This window comes from Plasmodium relictum (genome assembly GCF_900005765.1).
Source record: "Plasmodium relictum strain SGS1 genome assembly, chromosome: 11".
Classification (NCBI taxonomy): Eukaryota; Apicomplexa; class Aconoidasida; order Haemosporida; family Plasmodiidae; genus Plasmodium; species Plasmodium relictum.
Window position 1 is genome coordinate 1676222 of NC_041689.1, and position 18127 is coordinate 1694348.

At 17.1% G+C, this 18127-nt stretch overlaps 3 protein-coding genes across 3 annotated transcripts; 2 read left to right on the forward strand and 1 right to left on the reverse strand.

The window, feature by feature from the left end:
• Positions 1–74: 74 nt before the first annotated feature.
• On the reverse strand, positions 75–604 carry PRELSG_1144100 (mitochondrial ribosomal protein L41, putative; the record flags this gene model as incomplete). Its single annotated transcript, XM_028677733.1, has 3 exons — positions 75–155; positions 294–358; positions 469–604. 3 exons carry the CDS (start codon positions 602–604, stop codon positions 75–77), a joined length of 282 nt encoding a protein of 93 aa, XP_028534093.1.
• A 3825-nt stretch (positions 605–4429) lies between these two features.
• On the forward strand, positions 4430–9949 carry ApiAP2 (transcription factor with AP2 domain(s), putative; the record flags this gene model as incomplete). Its single annotated transcript, XM_028677735.1, has 1 exon — positions 4430–9949. The coding sequence occupies one exon, from the start codon at positions 4430–4432 to the stop codon at positions 9947–9949; it is 5520 nt and encodes a 1839-aa protein (XP_028534094.1).
• Positions 9950–12245: 2296 nt separating this feature from the next.
• PRELSG_1144300 (conserved Plasmodium protein, unknown function) lies at positions 12246–17030 on the forward strand (the record flags this gene model as incomplete). Its single annotated transcript, XM_028677736.1, has 1 exon — positions 12246–17030. The coding sequence occupies one exon, from the start codon at positions 12246–12248 to the stop codon at positions 17028–17030; it is 4785 nt and encodes a 1594-aa protein (XP_028534095.1).
• Positions 17031–18127: the final 1097 nt, after the last annotated feature.

The following is an 18127-nucleotide window of genomic DNA, read 5'->3' on the forward strand; positions in this document are numbered from 1 at the left end:
AATATGAATACTTACTATATATATTTAAAAGATAAGGAAATTCAAAGAAAAAAATTGAAAATATATATATATACTTAATTCATAATTTTTTTTTTGGGACCGAATTGTTTTTTCATAACAATTAATGGAGTTTTTTTTGATACATATGGCTTTAACTTTAAAAAAAAAAAAATATGTATATATATATATATGTATAACTTATTGAATGAAAATATACATAAAAATTAATTATTTGTTTAATTATGTATTATTTTATCGTTTATATAATTTTATTTTATTTTTTTTTTTTTTACTTCACAATTATTTAAATCAGGAACTCGAAAATTTGGTACAAGCATTTTATTAATAATAAAAAAACCTGATTAAAAAAATGTATATTCATATTATAAATTAATATAATGACAATTATAATTAAAAAATAAAACTTTTTATTATACTCAAGAAAAAAAATATTTTTCCTTTAATAACCTTTTTTTGTATGTCTTCCTAAGCCAATAGCACCAAATCCTTTTTTAAAACCAACAGGGGCATATTTGGCAATGAGAGGGCCTTTTCCTTTACTTGGCCCCATTTTAGCTAATTTGAAAAAATCTAACTTTAACATTCAAAAAAAATATTTTTTTTAATTTTTATGTTTTAGAATCTTTCAAGTGATACAATAACATAATATATATTTTCCTAAAAATGAATACGATATCATAAAAAATTATATTTTAAAATACCTAAAATAAAATGTATGAAACTATTTATTATTGCAAAAATTTTCTATATATTTAATATATATATATTTTCCCTATAATTTAAACATTTATTATAGTAATTGATATTTTTAAAAAAAAAAAAAAAATTTTTTTTACAAGTATTTGCACATAAGCATACAAAATATTTTGCAATGTTATAAAAAAAAATAATAAAGAAAATAAATATTTATACCATTATAAAAATATTTAAAAAAAAATTGTATATAAAAAAAATATAATTAAAAAAATATGAACATATTAGTAATATTATTTAATGATAATATTATATATATATATAATTTGTATCATAATATTTTTTATGTTTTTCTCGGGCTAATTTAGTTGAATATATTTATTATATTTGAATATTTATTTAAATATTATTGTAGTATCCTTAAAAAAAATTAAACAATTTATAAAAATAGAAATCATATTGATGATAATAACATAATTATGAGACTCTTATGATGTGAAAAATTAAAAAAAGCAGTTAATATAGAAAAATAAGAAAACAAAACATAAAAAATTTAAAGATAACTATTGAAAAGTATAACTAAAAGATTAAATTTAAAGTGAACTGATTAAAAAAAAAACTATAGAATTTTAATTATATTCAAAAACAAAGATACATATAATATGTTTAAACTTTAATTCTTGACTAAAAAAAAAATTCTCTATAAAATTTAATAAAATTCTTTATTTTAAAAAAATGATAATAATTAATAGGATAAATAATACTTGAAAATATATAATTTTTAATTGTAAAAAATGTCAATTTTCTTTGTAATTTTTTTAAATTTAATGAATACATATGGAAGTAGAAAATGAAAAAAATGATCTTTTATGAGTAATTTATTTCTCATATTATTCATATAAATATATATGTATATATATCTTTATTTGTTAGTATAAAACCTTAAATGTTATTTTTATTTTTGGTTTAGTTCATTAAAATTAAAAATTAGGTGCCTCTTATTTATTTATAGATTTATTATCTTTTTGTATATATATATATAGAGAGAGTTTTGCATTTGAATTTTTTATATAATTTTTCTTCGATGATATTCTTTTAATGAAAATATAAATTTTTTTGTATCGCAAAGAAAAAAAAAATATTAAAAATAAGCGTTCTCATATCTTATTATGTTCTTTTTTATAACATTTTCATCTAATAAGATACATTAGAGAATATCAAAAGATTGTTATTTTCTAATAGTATTTATATTTATGTATAAGTTCTTTTATTTTTCTTTTACATAAAAAATAAGAATAAATTATTATTTTAAGTATATTGTATTTTTTTTTCTGGGATAAAAAAAATATACTTTATTTTTCTCTAAAGTAGTTATATATATATTAATAATAAGAATTTGTTTTTTACTTTTTTTCTTAAATTCTTTTTAATAATTATGAAAATGTTATATCTTTTAAATGCTAAAAATATTTTTTCATAAATAAATAATATAAAAAAAAACTATATAAGTATATTTTTTTTTTTTTTTCTTGTATTTTAATGCAATATGTGTGCAAAAAATTATATATTTAAATTTTTAAACTAGGTAAATTTCATGTGTGCAGAAAATTTACACATTTACGTATGAGAAGTACGTAAATGAAAACTTATTAAAATTATGTATATATATATATATATATATATATATCATATCATATTCATTTGAGATTTATTTGTATTATTTATGTTTTTATTGAAATAAATATTTTTTTTTTATTATATTTTATCTTATTTTATTTATCTGAATTATTTTCTGTTTTTTATTATTTTTCTTTTTTTTTTATTCTGTTTTATGTTCCTTTAGGTATTTTTTTTTTTGCATGCATATAATTTATTATTTTAAATACAGATATTTAATTTTTTTTGTTTTTTTTTCTTTTTCTTTTTCTTTTTCTTTTTCTTTCACCTTTTTTTTTAATTTTAATTTTAATTTTTTTTTTTTCGTTCTGTTAAAATATTATAACATTATTTTTGTCCCTTAAGCGCAAGAAGCGAGAAATTTCTTTAAAAGTTTTTGTTTGTTCCTATTTTTATTTCTAATTACATTTTTTTTTTTTTGTTTCATTAAAGTCTTATAACTGAAAAGGAATGAGAAAATTTTTTCTTATGCATTATTTTTTGTTCATTGAAATATTTGTCTAATATAAATGTTAAAATATTTACTCAAAATATTTTTGTCTTTTCTTATTTTTTTTTTTTTTTAGAATTTTTTGGAATTTATCTTTGAATATTTTGTATTATTTTATTTTGTATTATTTTATTTTGTATTATTTTATTTTATTTTATTTGTTATTTGTTATTTTTATTTATTTTTTTTTTTTGTTTTTTTTTTTTTGTTTTTTTTTTGCTTTTTTTTTGTAAATTTAGAATTTTAGGTATGAGTTAATTAGACATACAATTCATACCTCATTTTATACATATATATATATATATATATATATTCATATATGTATATATTTTTAATAATTTGTTTATTTTTTATATGCTTTTTTTCTTTTTTTTTTTTTGTTTCTTTTTTTTAGTTTTTGTTATTTAATTTAATTTTTTTTTTTTAAATATTAAGCATATATAGGAGATTGTTAAATTATTTGATACAGGTTTTATATTAAGTTTTGTATATATATATTTTTCAATAATTTTTTTTTTTGTGCCCTTTTTATTTTTTTTGTTAACATTATTTTTACTTTGTTTTGCTTTTTACAGTAGCTTTTTTAAACTTTTAAGTTTTGCTACAACTTTTTTAAGCATTATATTATTATATGCATTTATAAATCAATTTCCCTTGAATTTTGCAATATTAAAATGTGCTTAAGGAAAAAATTATATTATTTTTTTTTTTGTTCTGTTAAAAAAATATTATTTGACTTAATAATTTTCTAGAAAAGAAAATATTTCTTTTCACAGATTAATATATATATTTTTTTTTTCTAAATCTTTTGTCTAATTTGTCAAAATATCCTTAAAGGCTAATTTATTTTATTTTTTTGAGTAGAATTAAGCTACTACAGCATTTACAAATTTAACTTATATTTATACTTTTAAGTTAATGAAGTAATTTTATTTTGTTTTGTTTTAGTTTTGCTATATTTTTGTTACTTGTTATTTTTTTCTTTTTTTTTAACCTTATGTAAATATAAAACACTATAGAATTTTTTCATTTGGCAAGTATACATTTTTAAACTTTTTACTATTTATAATAGTATTCCTTAATAATTTATATATATATTCATATTTTTTCGTTATATTAAAATTTTAAATATAATATTTACTTTAAAATTTTTGTTTTATATATATATATATATATATTCTTTTGTTTTTGTTTTTGTTTTTGTATTTTTTTTTTTTTTTTTTTGTTTACAACACTTAATAATATTATGTTCAATTCTTAGCATCTGTAATATTTAGAAGTAAATGCATTTTGGTAAAGAAGTAATTTTCTTATTAAAAATTATTTTAAGTTTATTTATGAAAGAAAGGAAAAAATAAAATTTATAAAATATATATAAGAATTATTTTTTCTTTTATATATATATATTAAAGAATAAAATCAAAGTGTAATATTTATTTTAGGCAAATTAAAATTAAATGCACCGTTTTTTTTTTTTTTTTTTCTTGCATATTATATGATATAAATAAATGAGACATTTTAAGTATTTTATGTAATTTTTAAATATAAATGCAAAATTACAATTTAGTTAAAAGTTCAACACAATTAATAGAAACACCTTTAATAGATGAAAATTCTAACAAAAATAATTTATCGGCAACATTAATCCTAGACGATAACTTAAAATGCTTAGAAGATAGTAATAATAATAATAATAATAATATTAAAAAGGAAGAAAATAAAAATGAAGACATTTCAAAAGAAAGAAGTACATCTACCTTCACAATAGATGATAACAACTTAAAAAGTTCAGAGGAAAAAAATTTTGAGGAAATAGGAAAAGAAAATGGTTCATCAGAAGTTAAAATAAATAAAGAACCAGTAATTTTAATTGATAAAATTGAAAGATGTTTAGTAGTGGAATGGTATGAAAATGATATTAGAAGAGAGCAAAGAATATCGTATAAAAAATATGGGAATGATAAGGCAAAATTAAGAGCAAAAGAATTAATTGAAAAATTGAAATCAGGAATAACTTTTGAACAACTATACCCAGACAAAGGACCACCTATAGTAAGAGTTTTTGAAAATATTGGTGTTTATAAAGTATCGTTAATAAGAGATAGGATTGAGAGAGAATGGAGAGTAGAATGGATAGATAACGGCGTTCCAATGAAAGCTAGATGGTCATGTAAAAAAGTTGGAAATGATGAAGCTCAAAAAAGAGCTGACAATTTTGCTCAAAGTATGATTAAAGGAGTATTTAACCCAATATTGTTACACAAAGCAACTGGAACTAGATTTTCAAGGTCAGATAGAACTGTAGTGAAAATTAATGTATACATGAAAAAAAATGTAAAAAGAAAGAATAAAGGAAAAAGTAATAGATCAGAAAAAAATACAGCAAAAGATAAAGGAATAAAAGATAATCTAAGAAAAAGCAAAGTTGACAATAATATTGCTGCTACTACTACTACGAACAGTAATAATAGTAATAACAATTATAATTATATTAATATTAACAGCAATAATGTTGAAAGTGAACTAAATCAGAATTTGTCTAATAATCAATATAATATGAAAAACATGAATATCATTGCCAATAATAATATGAAGTTATTAGATAGCAACGAGAGCTATCAACTAAATAGTTATGATATGAACGCAAAAGAGATTTTTGATAAAAAAGGAGACTATTCCAAATCTAAAAATATGAAGATTCCTAAAACGAGGAATATTTACAAAAATGATAAAAGTATAATGACTAATAAAGGAAATAATAAAAGTACTGAAGATATAAATATGGATGCTTTCTTATATAAAAATAAGTTTTCTAATAATAATGATAGAAAATGTGATATACCTAATATATTTAATGATAGTAATATACTGGATGACGATAACAATAAAATGGATTCTAAATTAAAAAATAGTTATTATATATCTACTGGAAATTACGATAATTTTGATAACAATAATATTGTTGATAATGAATATTCTTCTCATTATCCTTATCTACATAAAAATAATAATTCCTCAGAATATATAAATTACAATATTGAAAATAATTTACAAAATAATTTGCAATATAGGAGTGAAGAAAACTTTTGTGTTAATTACATGAATCCTAGTGAATATGCAAAAAATAATATAAATAATGTTTCGAGTAATTTTAAAAATAAAAATTACTATGTATTTAACAGTAATTCTTCTTTAATTAATTATAATAGTTTAGATAATTCTAATGATTTAAAAAATAATAATTTTATTAATAATAATGAACTTCAAAAGAAAAGACTATATAAAGAAAATATCTCTAATTTAAGCAAATATAAAAAAAGAGTAGTAGAAGAAAATACTATGAAAAATTTAAATGTTAAAAGAAATGGTAGAAAAAAGGAATATAAATATGAGAGAAAATTAAGAAATATAAATAATAAAGGAGAAAAAAAAAATAGAAGGAGGACTAACAGAAGCACTAGAAATAATGACTCAATTAATGAGCCTTATAATTATTCTATGTGTTATAAAATTAATGTAACAAAAAATAGGAAAGTACAAAAGAAAGAAGAAAATAATGTGATAAAAGATAAAATAAATAATAACTCAAGAATTGATAGAAGAAAAAAACATGATTTTTTTCTTAATGAAAACTATGAACTTAAAAAGGAAGTAGTGGATGACGATGAAGAGGATAATCAAGAAAATGATGAATGTGCAAAAGAAAAAAAAGACAAAAAAGAATCTCACTTAAGCATAACTGATGAAAATGTATATTCACATAATACATTAAACAAAAAAAATGCCTATGATTTTTATAATCAAAGAAATGTAACTAGATCAGCTTATAGATTATATAAATCAAATAACGATAAAAATATAATGGAATATAACTATAATATGTATACACTGAATAATGATAATAATACTATAGCAAATGGAATGTATTCTAATAATTTATCTAGTAATAATGCAAGTGATAATAGTAATATATATTATAAAAATGATTTAAATAATATTGTATATGATAATATAAATGAAAAAAATGGATATTTAATGAATTTTAAGAATATAAAAGACAAAAATAAACTAATAAATAGTTATAATTTTGATGAAATATATCATAAACCAGATAAATTTAATTTCAATTTTTTGCCAAATAACGCAGTTGAATTTGTTGAAAATCCTAGAGGGTACAGGGTAGCTTATGAGTATCAATCACAAATTTTTTATGAATATTTTGAAGTTCCTTTAAATTCTCATAAAGAATTTGAAATTCAGCAAAAATATTTTGCAAATTTATTTTCTTTACATATATTAGCAGTTGGGTGGAATGCTAATAAAAATGTTAATACACAAAATTATATTCAAGACTTATCAAATTCTTTTCTTCAAAATAAAAGCATTTTTGATTTACCATCATGTAGTGAGAAAGATGTATTAAACATTAAAACGGATGAGAAAAAGGAAGACATTAATTTTAATATATGTGAGATGAATTCATATTATCCTCAATACAATTATAATATTACGTATAATAATAATTATTTCTATAATACGGATAAAAATGATAACAGCAAAGTTAATGGTAGTATAAATATATATAATAACTCAAATCAAATGGATATGATAAACTCAGTAAGCAACACAAATAGTGTAAATCGGATAAATGATGTGAATAAATTAAATAATTTAGACAATTTAAAAGATGTTAATAATTTAAATGATACAACTAATTTAAATAATGCAAATGATTTAGAAGATGTAAATAATTTAAATAATACAAATAATTTAAATGATATTAGTAACTTAAATGATATTAATAGCTTTAATGATATTAATAATTTAAATGATATTAGTAACTTAAATGATATTAATAATATAAATGATATTAATAATATAAATAATATTAATAACTTAAATGATATTAATAATATAAATGATATTAATAATATAAATAATATTAATAATTTTAATGATATTAATAACTTGAATAATATTAACAATATAAATGATATTGGCAATTTTAATGATATTAATAATTTTAATGATATTAATAACTTAAACGATATTAATAATTTTAGTGATATTAATAACCTAAACAGTATTAATAATTTAAATAATATAAATAATTTAAATAATGTTAATGATTTTGACAGTCTGAATAATATACATGAATTAAATGGTATAAATGGTTTAAATCATATGCTTAATATTAATGACTTAAGTAGTATTAATAATTTAAGTAACATAAATAATTTAAGCAATATAAATAATATTAATGAGGTGAATAATTTAAATAATATTAATAATTTAAATAATTTAAACAATTTAAATGATATCAATAACTTAACAAGTATGAATATTTTAAATGATATTAATAATTTAAACAATATAAATAATTTAAATAACATAAATAATATAAATGATATAAATAATTTAAATAATGTAAATAATTTAAATAGTGTAAATAATTTAAATAATATGAATAATTTAAATGATATAAATAATTTAAAAGAATTAAACGATATAAATAATACAAATAATATGAATCATATGAAGAATGTTGTTTGTTTAAATAATATGAATAATCTAGGAAATTTAAATGAAATAAATAACGTAAGCGATATAAACAATATAAATGATAACGTAAATAATGTAAGTGATATAAAAAATGTAAGAAATGCAAATAAATTAAATGATATAAATACTTTAAATAATGGGAGTACGAACTTTTCAAATATAAATTTAACTGAGTTAAGCCAAATTAAAATAAATAATGATAAAAGAAATATAAACTCAATAACAAATAATAATTTTAATGTAGTATATGATGATATAAGTAATTTTGTTGATATTAACGGAAATTTTAGTTATATGAAAGAAAATAATAAAAAATTAATGAACAATTTAAATAATGTAAATGTAAATGATTTAAATACAAATATTGAATACAAAAATATGGGTATTTATCAGACACTAAGTAATGGAGAAAGCGCAATGTGCTTTAATAATTCTGATGTAGATCTACATAACAATAATAATAATAATAATAATTATATAAAAAATGTAGTAAATGAAAAAAATGAAAATGAATTAAATGCAAAAACGAGGTGTAATATAATGAATAATTATAATTCGTTTAATAACAAAGATCATACTCTTGATATTAATGATGTTAAAAAAGAAGAATACTATAAAAATATGCATAATATAATAGAAGAAAATAAAGAATTAAATTTAAAATCTGATAATTTAGAAAAAAGAAATGAAATAATTAATCATGAACATAAAGATTTACTATTGAAAGGAAATGACGAAAATAATAAAAAATGTTTAATTAACGATAAATTAAACATAATAGATAAAAATCTATTAATAGATAAAAAAGATTCATCTTCAACTATTTCAAATAAGGGATATATTGAAAATGGTAATTTGAAACTAAAATATTACCTCAATAATGAAGATAATTTTTTAAATACAAACGAACATATAAATTATGAAATGAATTATAATTTAAAAAAATATCAAAAAAAAGATTCAGTAAATGATTTAAGTAAGGAATACACTACTTATTATAATAACAATATGGAATATGATATATTTAATAAACAAAATTTTCAATTTAAAAACATGATAAACAAATTAGAAAATTATGATAATATTGAAAGAGAAAAAAATTCATGTGATAATATAGTAAATAGACACCCTCAGTTACAATTTAAGGATTCTTATTATAATTTAAAGTTATTGAGTAACGAGAATAATCTATTAAATGAGAATACATTAGAAAAAAATAACATAAAAAAGGTAAATAAGAACTTTAATAAATATGAGGATATTTTATATGATTATTATTTTAAAAAAAATGCTCCAGCAATGACCTCTATATCTACATCAACTACTAATACAAAGGATTTAAATAATTATGAATATTATTCAAATAAAAAAATGATCAATAAATTAAGAACTACATCTAATTCTAGTACAATAAATACTGATTATTTATCAAGTAATCTTCTAAACTCTATAAGTATTAACAATATTTCTCACTCTAATAATCTTAATGAACAATTGCAAAAATGATTGGGTAAATGGATAGATAAATTAACATATAAATATTTAAATTTATAAATGAATATATAAAGGATACATAAATTAATGAAGTTATTTTAAATGTGAAGTTCTATTTATAAATAATTCATTATCTTAAAAAATATTAATTTTAAATGGTCTTTTGGAATATTATTCAAGTTATATGTAACTAAAGTTTTCTTTAGGTGTAATATTCATGTAAATATATATATATATATATATTTTGTTTTTTTTCTTTTTATTTATAATTTATAATCAATAAAAATAAAGAAAAAGAAGGGGAATTGTTGTTTTGTTAATGAAATATTTGTATTTTTTAAAGAATTCTATAAATTTTTTTTTTTCTTTTTTTTTGTATATCAAATTCCTATTCTTTGTAAAAAAATTTTTATATATAAATACAATTTTATAAAACCAAATTTTGTTTTGTTTGTTTTTTTGTGCTATAATTTTTTACAATATAATTTTTTTTTCCTTTTTTCTTTTTTTTTTTGATATGCTTGATTTTAACATTTATAATATATTATATATATACAATTGTGTTTTTTTTCTATCTTCTTCTTATATCACAATATATAACATAAATATTTCTATAGATGTATTAAACAATCTTTTATTTTACATATATTACAATTTTGCTTTTTGTTTTAGTATTACTTTATTTTTCTATTTTTATTTTATATATATTTTACTTTTATTATTTTTTTATATTCGAATTTTTAATAAACAAATTTTTTAAAATAAAAGCTATAATAACAATCTTTTGCTATATAATAGCAAATGTATTTTATTTTAATTTTTAAACAGAAAAAGGTTTATAAACATATCTTTATGAATAAAAAATTATTTCAATATGATATTGTATATTTCTTTTTCAATGATAAAATTGTTAAAAGTTATAAAATTTGTATTTTCTAAAAAATTAAAAAAAAAGTATAACTAAAACAGAATAATGTTAAATGAGATATGAAAAAATAAAATTAAACATTAAAAAAATAAAATAATCTTAATCCTTTATTTGTTTATTTTATTTTATTTTATTTTATTTTTGATAAAAATGTGTTAATAACAAGATGGATACACTTTTTTTGAAAATTTATTTAAAAAATAAGAGGGAAATATAACCATTACATGAGCAAAACTATAAAATATACAAAATATATTTTTCTTAAAATATATCACATTAAATTTTATAAAAAAATAATTTATTAAATAACTCATCATTTTAGTTCATTTATGTTTTTATATAACAGTTTTATTTTTTTACTTTTTCTGTTTTTTTTTTTTTTTTTTGAATATAAATTGTGCAACATTAAAATATTACTAATTTTGAACATAATTAAAAAAAATATTAATAAAAAAAAAAATTAAGAAAATCTAAAAAGAAAAAATATTAAAATAAAATAAAGATAAAAAAAAAGCAAAAAAAAAAAAAAAAATCATTTAAACATAAATAATGCATAATAAACTTTAAGTGTAATGAAAATAAAATTATGAATTGAAAAAAAAAATTATAAATGAAAATAATAATAAAATTATAAAAATGTATGTATGCATATATAATTTTATATAATTTTAAGAATTTAAATAAATAGAAAATTTTATTTTTTTATGTTTTTATAATTTTATTTTTTAAGTAAATGTGTAAAAAAATTAAAAATCATTAAATTAGGAATAACGTTTTAAGGAAATAGCAACAATGTAAATATGGATTAAAAATGTAGATAATAATAAAATTTGACATTTATAAAATAAAATGAAAATTTAAAAAAAAAATAAAAAAGGAACTATTCATATTTTAAAAAAAAAAAAAAAAAAAAAAGTGTGTACTTTTGTTATGCCTTAAAGTTATTTACAATTTTTTGTTCTATATTTTTAAGAATTAAGAGAAAAATAATTTCTAAAATATTTATTCTGAGTATTTTCAAAAAAATTATATAAATATATTATTATATAAAGGATAAAGGAAAAAAAAAAAATCTAATATATGTAAAATAATTTAAATTTTTGAATGATAATATACCCTTAATATCATAACAAAGTGTAGTTTCATAATAATATAAATGGAATAAAAAAAAATAAAAGAAGAATATAATAAGAAAAGAAAGGGAGAACTAAAACAGGAAAATTAAAGATAAGAATTTAGGAGAAATTGAAATTATAAAAATTCAATTTTAAATAAAAAAAAATATTTTATTCAAAAAAAAATAAAAAAAAAAAATTAAAAAGGTAAAAATTTATAGTAAAACAAGGTTTCTGAAAGACAAAGGAAATGATGAAAAATTTAATGTTTAAAAAAATTAATAAATATGACAAAGAGCATAAAAATAAATATTACTTTATTCATATAGGGAATTATTGCAAAACTCCATTTCATATTAACTGTATACATAAATTTTTAAATAACGAACTGAGTAAGGTTAATAAAAAATTACTATATAACAAAAAAAATTTAGAGAATAATATAATCATTAAACTAGGACATAATTCTTACAAAACACAATTTTATTTAAATAATTGTTTAGAAAATAATTTGGGAATAAATTTTAAAGTTAAAAATAAAGAAGTAGAGAACAATAATTACGAATTGATAAAGACAGTAGAAAAAATTTGTTTGCCTATTAATGAACTAAAACAAAAAAACATTTTGAATTTAAATTATATTAACAATAGCATTAATATTTCAAATAAAATGAATAAGATAAAATTTCGAAATTTCACGAATATCCCATTATCAATAAAAAAAGATAAAAATATAAAATTTTCAAAATTAAATCTTTGTGAAATTCTAAATTTTATAAATAAAAATTTATCTTTAGAAAAAGATGAAAAAGTATGGAATAATATATTTATTCAAATTGATAAATTAACTGCAAAAGAAGCTAAAAATGAAGAGTATAGAAAAGAAATATATTCATTTTTTGGTAAATTGACTAACAGCGATTTCTATAATTTGTTAAATAATCTTAAAGATGTTGACGAAAATACGAAAAATAATATTTGTAATAGCATGTTTTTTGAATGCTTTGCACTAAGTTTAAAAAAAAGAGATATAACATATTTTTGTGAAAAAAGTGATAATGCTAATGAATTTCAGGAAGTATGCGATAATGTTAATGAAAAAGAAGTATGTGAAAACAGAGACGCTTCAAATACAAAAAAAATAAATGAGAGCAAAGTAAAATCTTATATGAAGAATATTAAAAGTTTTTTAAATATATCAGGTAGTAAAAAAAATTCAAAAGAAGTTAATTTAAAAAATACAAATAGTAAAAATAACATGCATTATTCTAAAAATAATAATGAAAAAAGAGTAGATGATTTAATAAATGATTCTGAAAACAAATTAGACAATTTTAGTGATAAAAAAAATAATGATGATATTGACTTAAAAAGTGTAAAAAATGTAAAAATGATAAAGAAATGGTTTAATTTATTAAATTCTTTCTCTACCAAATCAGAAAATATATTAATAATAAAAGATTATTTAAATAAGATATTTAGACAGAATATTGATGAATTAATAAATATAAATTATTTTTCAAAAACAGTTCATTATCTAACAAATCAAATAAATAGTAAAAGTATTCATGCAATAATATTAACATATGAACAAAAATTAGAATTAATGAAGCCATATGATTTTAGTTATAGTTTAATTATTTTGTTAAGATTTCTAATACTAAATCATAATTTATTTAATAACATAATCGATGATGCTATTGTTGATCCATTAAGTAAATTTAAAAATGAAAAATATTTTATCCGTTTTATAAAAAGTGTTGACAATTATCCTCTAATATACCCATCTAATTTAGATTATAATAATACAGAAGTTTTTCAAGGAAACATGAACGACTTATATAACTTCACTTTTTCAATTTTTATAAGAAAACTAAGTATGAAATTGAAATATTATTCCTTAAGCAATTTATTATTTTTATCAGAATGCTTAAGTAAGGTTATTTTTATGTCAACTTCTCAAAATCAAACATTACATATATTTATAAATAAATTAAGATACTATATTGATTATTCTATTAATTTACAATCAGTTGATAATTATACGCTAATAAGACTTTTTAAGATATCATCTTTTTTTTCATTTGTCCCTGAAATAGAAGTATATATAAATAATTCTAATAAAAATGTTAGAATTAAAAGAAATTTTATTTCAAATAAAAAAACAGCTAAATTATTAGAAGATGGGAACTCTTCAAAAAATAAGGAAATTTGCGAAATAGATAAAGAATATATGATAAATAAAAGTTGTACTAATAATGAGAATGAAAAAATTAAGAATACTGATTTAAATTATTTTTCAAAATATAAAGAAGAAAAAGATAATTTTGTATATAACGAATATATTGAAAGAGATAACATTAATAACAACGTAGAACAAATGGAAAAAAGTTACAACGATAAAAATATACAAGAAAAAGATAACAATAAAACTATAAACACAAATAATAGAAAAGATCAACTAACGCAAAATCATGATGAACATACTAAAAGTCAGGAAATAAATGAAAATCATATAATAAAAGATATAATGAACGATAAAGGAAATATTAAAGAATGTAATGATATAAATAATGATATTCAGAGAAAAAATTTGGAAAATAAGAAGATATTAAAATATAAAAATGATATTATAGATGATAAGAGTAAAAAAAAAAATATTTGTTTTAATTTAAATGATGAAAAAAATATAAATTATTATGAAAAAGTAGAAGATAGTGATAGTGTTAATTTTTCTAATTTTTTAACAAGTTATGATTTATTTCAGGTAAAAGATAATACCTTTCAAATAAATAACTATATTTTAAATTATAATATTTATCACGATACAAATAAGAAACATAAAAAAAACAAATTTTTATTAAAAAATATCGTTTTGTTATTATGTTCCCAAATAGATAAAGATTTAAATGAAATAGTTAAAAAGGAAAATAAATTGAGAAAAAATAAAAATTTCACAATTTTGAGCAAAAAGGATTTAATAGAAGAAATCAAATTAATAAATAAAAAAATTGAAATTAAAAAAATGAATATGGATAATAGTACTACAAGAAGTAATTCATATCATTATAATCAGAACAGTCAGTTATATAAAGATTATTTAATTTTCTATGATATAAGTGTATTAAGTGACTTAGTAAAGTTTATCCATTTTTCTATCAATATCAATAAGCATACTTATGAATTAATAAAATCTATTAAAAAAAGATTAATAGAAATAGTGAAAATTTATAATTCCAAAGAGGAAGAAAATCACCAAAAAAAAGTAGATGAACATACTAAAATAGAAAATATTACAACTTTTCAATTGTATAATTTTTATTGTGCATGTAAAAATTTTAGCCCATCTTTTCTTTTTGGTTTTTTTGATGTATTGTTAAAATTAACTCCAAAAATAAAAGTCGTAGATATAGAAAAAAATGATATATTTAATAAAAAAAATTTATATAAATTGGAAAATTTAGAAGCTTTTGAAAATGTGAAGAATAAAAACATAAGCATTCCATTTATTGTTTCATTATTACATTCACTTAAAATAATAATATCCTCTAATTTATTTCATACAAATAATTTATTAAATGAGCATATTAACATAATGGTGCAGTATTCTTATTATGTATTATTATATTATTATAATAACAAATACTTCAAAAGAAATTCAAAAAATGTTAACAATTTAATAAACAATAAAGAGGAATACGTCGATTATAAAAAAGATGAAAACTTATTTGATAATGATTTTACTAATAAAGATGGAGATCTACACATACATCACAATATTAATGAAACAATAAAAAGAAAAAAAATTATAAATGGTTCAAATTTTAAAGATAATATAAGTACAAATAAAGAAAAAAGTAAAAATGAAAATTTCCAAGAGGATTATAATTATTCCAAAGATGACTGTGATGTAGTTGATAGTGATTCTTCAACTATATCCGGTATAATAAAAACAAGCAAAAAGAATAAAAAATTTTGTATTTTTGAAGAATTATATTTAGAAGACTTATGTAATATATATTTGTGCTTATCAACATCATTATATTTTTTAAATAGAGCAGAAGAAAAATCAAGAGAAATTAAACATTTGATATATTTAGAAAATAAATTTTTAGAATTAATATCAAAAGTAAAATATATGAAATATTTATCAGATAATTTTATATTCTTTTTATTTAAAGGGCCATATACATATAAATTAGAGCAAAAATTTGATAATATAATTCCTTCATTAAAAATTATAAATAAAAAAAAAAAAAAAAAAACTGAAATTTTCTCTTCTTTAGCATCATTTCAAAATATTCAAATACTTAGTTTACCTGCATCAACTGCTTTTTTCCTATGTAAAATAAAATTATCTATGTCTAGTGGAAACAAAGAAAATAATGTTTTAAGAATTGAAAATACAAGAAAATTATATGAAATTTTAATTAATGGTTATAAATTGTTATCAAGCTGCATTGAGGAACTATTTATCAATAAAAAGAATGATAATGTTAATACGAGAAATTCTTTGGATAGTGAAAAAGAAAGCATTTTACCAAATAAAAGTGAAGAAACGAATAATCAATTAAATAAAATTAATAAAAAGAAGCGTAAATATTCTCATTTACCATATTTTACTTCTAATAAAATGAGTATGAATGAAAATATTCATTTTAAAAATATAATAAATGATATGTTTTTTGGTGTTCATGAGGTTAAAACATTATATGATTTGCAAAATACATTGTTAAAAACAGTTAAACATTTGGAAACAGCACAGATAAACTTAAATGTAAATCACAAATTTACTCAAATTAAACCTATTCACAATGATGTTTTATTTTATCTATCAGAACTTTCAAATGTCGTAAAAGAATGTCTATATACAATTTTTTTATCACAACCATATATTCATAAGTCTCCAAAAAAATATTCTACAAAAAGATTAGTTAATTATTTTATTAATAAATGTAAATTCGTAAGAGATTATAATATTTTTGATGATTGTCATAATAAATCATTTAATGAACTGAAAAATCATAAATATATGGCAAATGAAATTTGAAGTCAAATTTTTTTAAATATCTTTATTTTATCATCATTTTTCCATGTTTTATTTTATTTATATTATTTTAATTCATTATTGTCTAATACACATTAAAATCTAAGACAATTATATAAATATAGCCGCAATTTAAGATGACACTTTTATTTATTTTATTTATTCTCTTTTTATATTTCTATAATTAAGTAAAAAAAAAAAAAAAAAAGATATTATATGTATGTATGCATATATATAACATCTTAAATTTTTTTTATTCCTGTTTCATATTTGTTTTAGTTATGAAAAGTTCAGGAAATTTATATAATTTTATTTATTTTTTTGTATAAAAGTATTTATAAGATTAGGTTTATATTATTTTGTATTAATAATATATAATATCTTATTTTTATTATATACCATTTCATATTTTTAATGCATAACTATTTATATTTTAAATATTTATTTAATCTATATTTTTAAATAATATATATAAATTAATATTTTAAATACGTATTTTTGTTTTAAAAAAGCATTATTTTTTTATTCAAACAATTTTTTATATATATTTTAAAAGGTTATCTTATACATTTTAATTATCCTAATTTCTATGATTTGCATTCTTCTTAAAAAAATTTTCATCATGTAATGTTTCTAAATATTTTTTTATTAATATTTTATTTTAATATTTTAATAAAATAACTTTTTAATATTTTATGCTTTATTTTTGTTTTATGTAATTTAGTTTATATTTTTTCTACATTTTTTTGATACATTTGTTTAGAATTTTTTTATTTTGCATATAAATTTCCTGAAAAAGTTGTATAAAATTAAAAAAAAAAAAAAGAATATATATATTTAAAATATATATTTCTTATTTATATTTTAAAAAAAAATTTCAATAAAAAATCAGTTTAAAAAACTATTTTTCTCTATATTTAAAAAATTAAATAAATCAAAATAAAAAAATTAGACAAAATAATGTTAGGATATTAATAATTCGTATATTTTTTATAAAATAAAAAAAATTTTTAAAGAGAAGTAAATTACCGGTATATCACATTACTAGAATTTACATAATTCTACTTATTAAGATTTATTTTAAAAGGAAAAAAACTAAA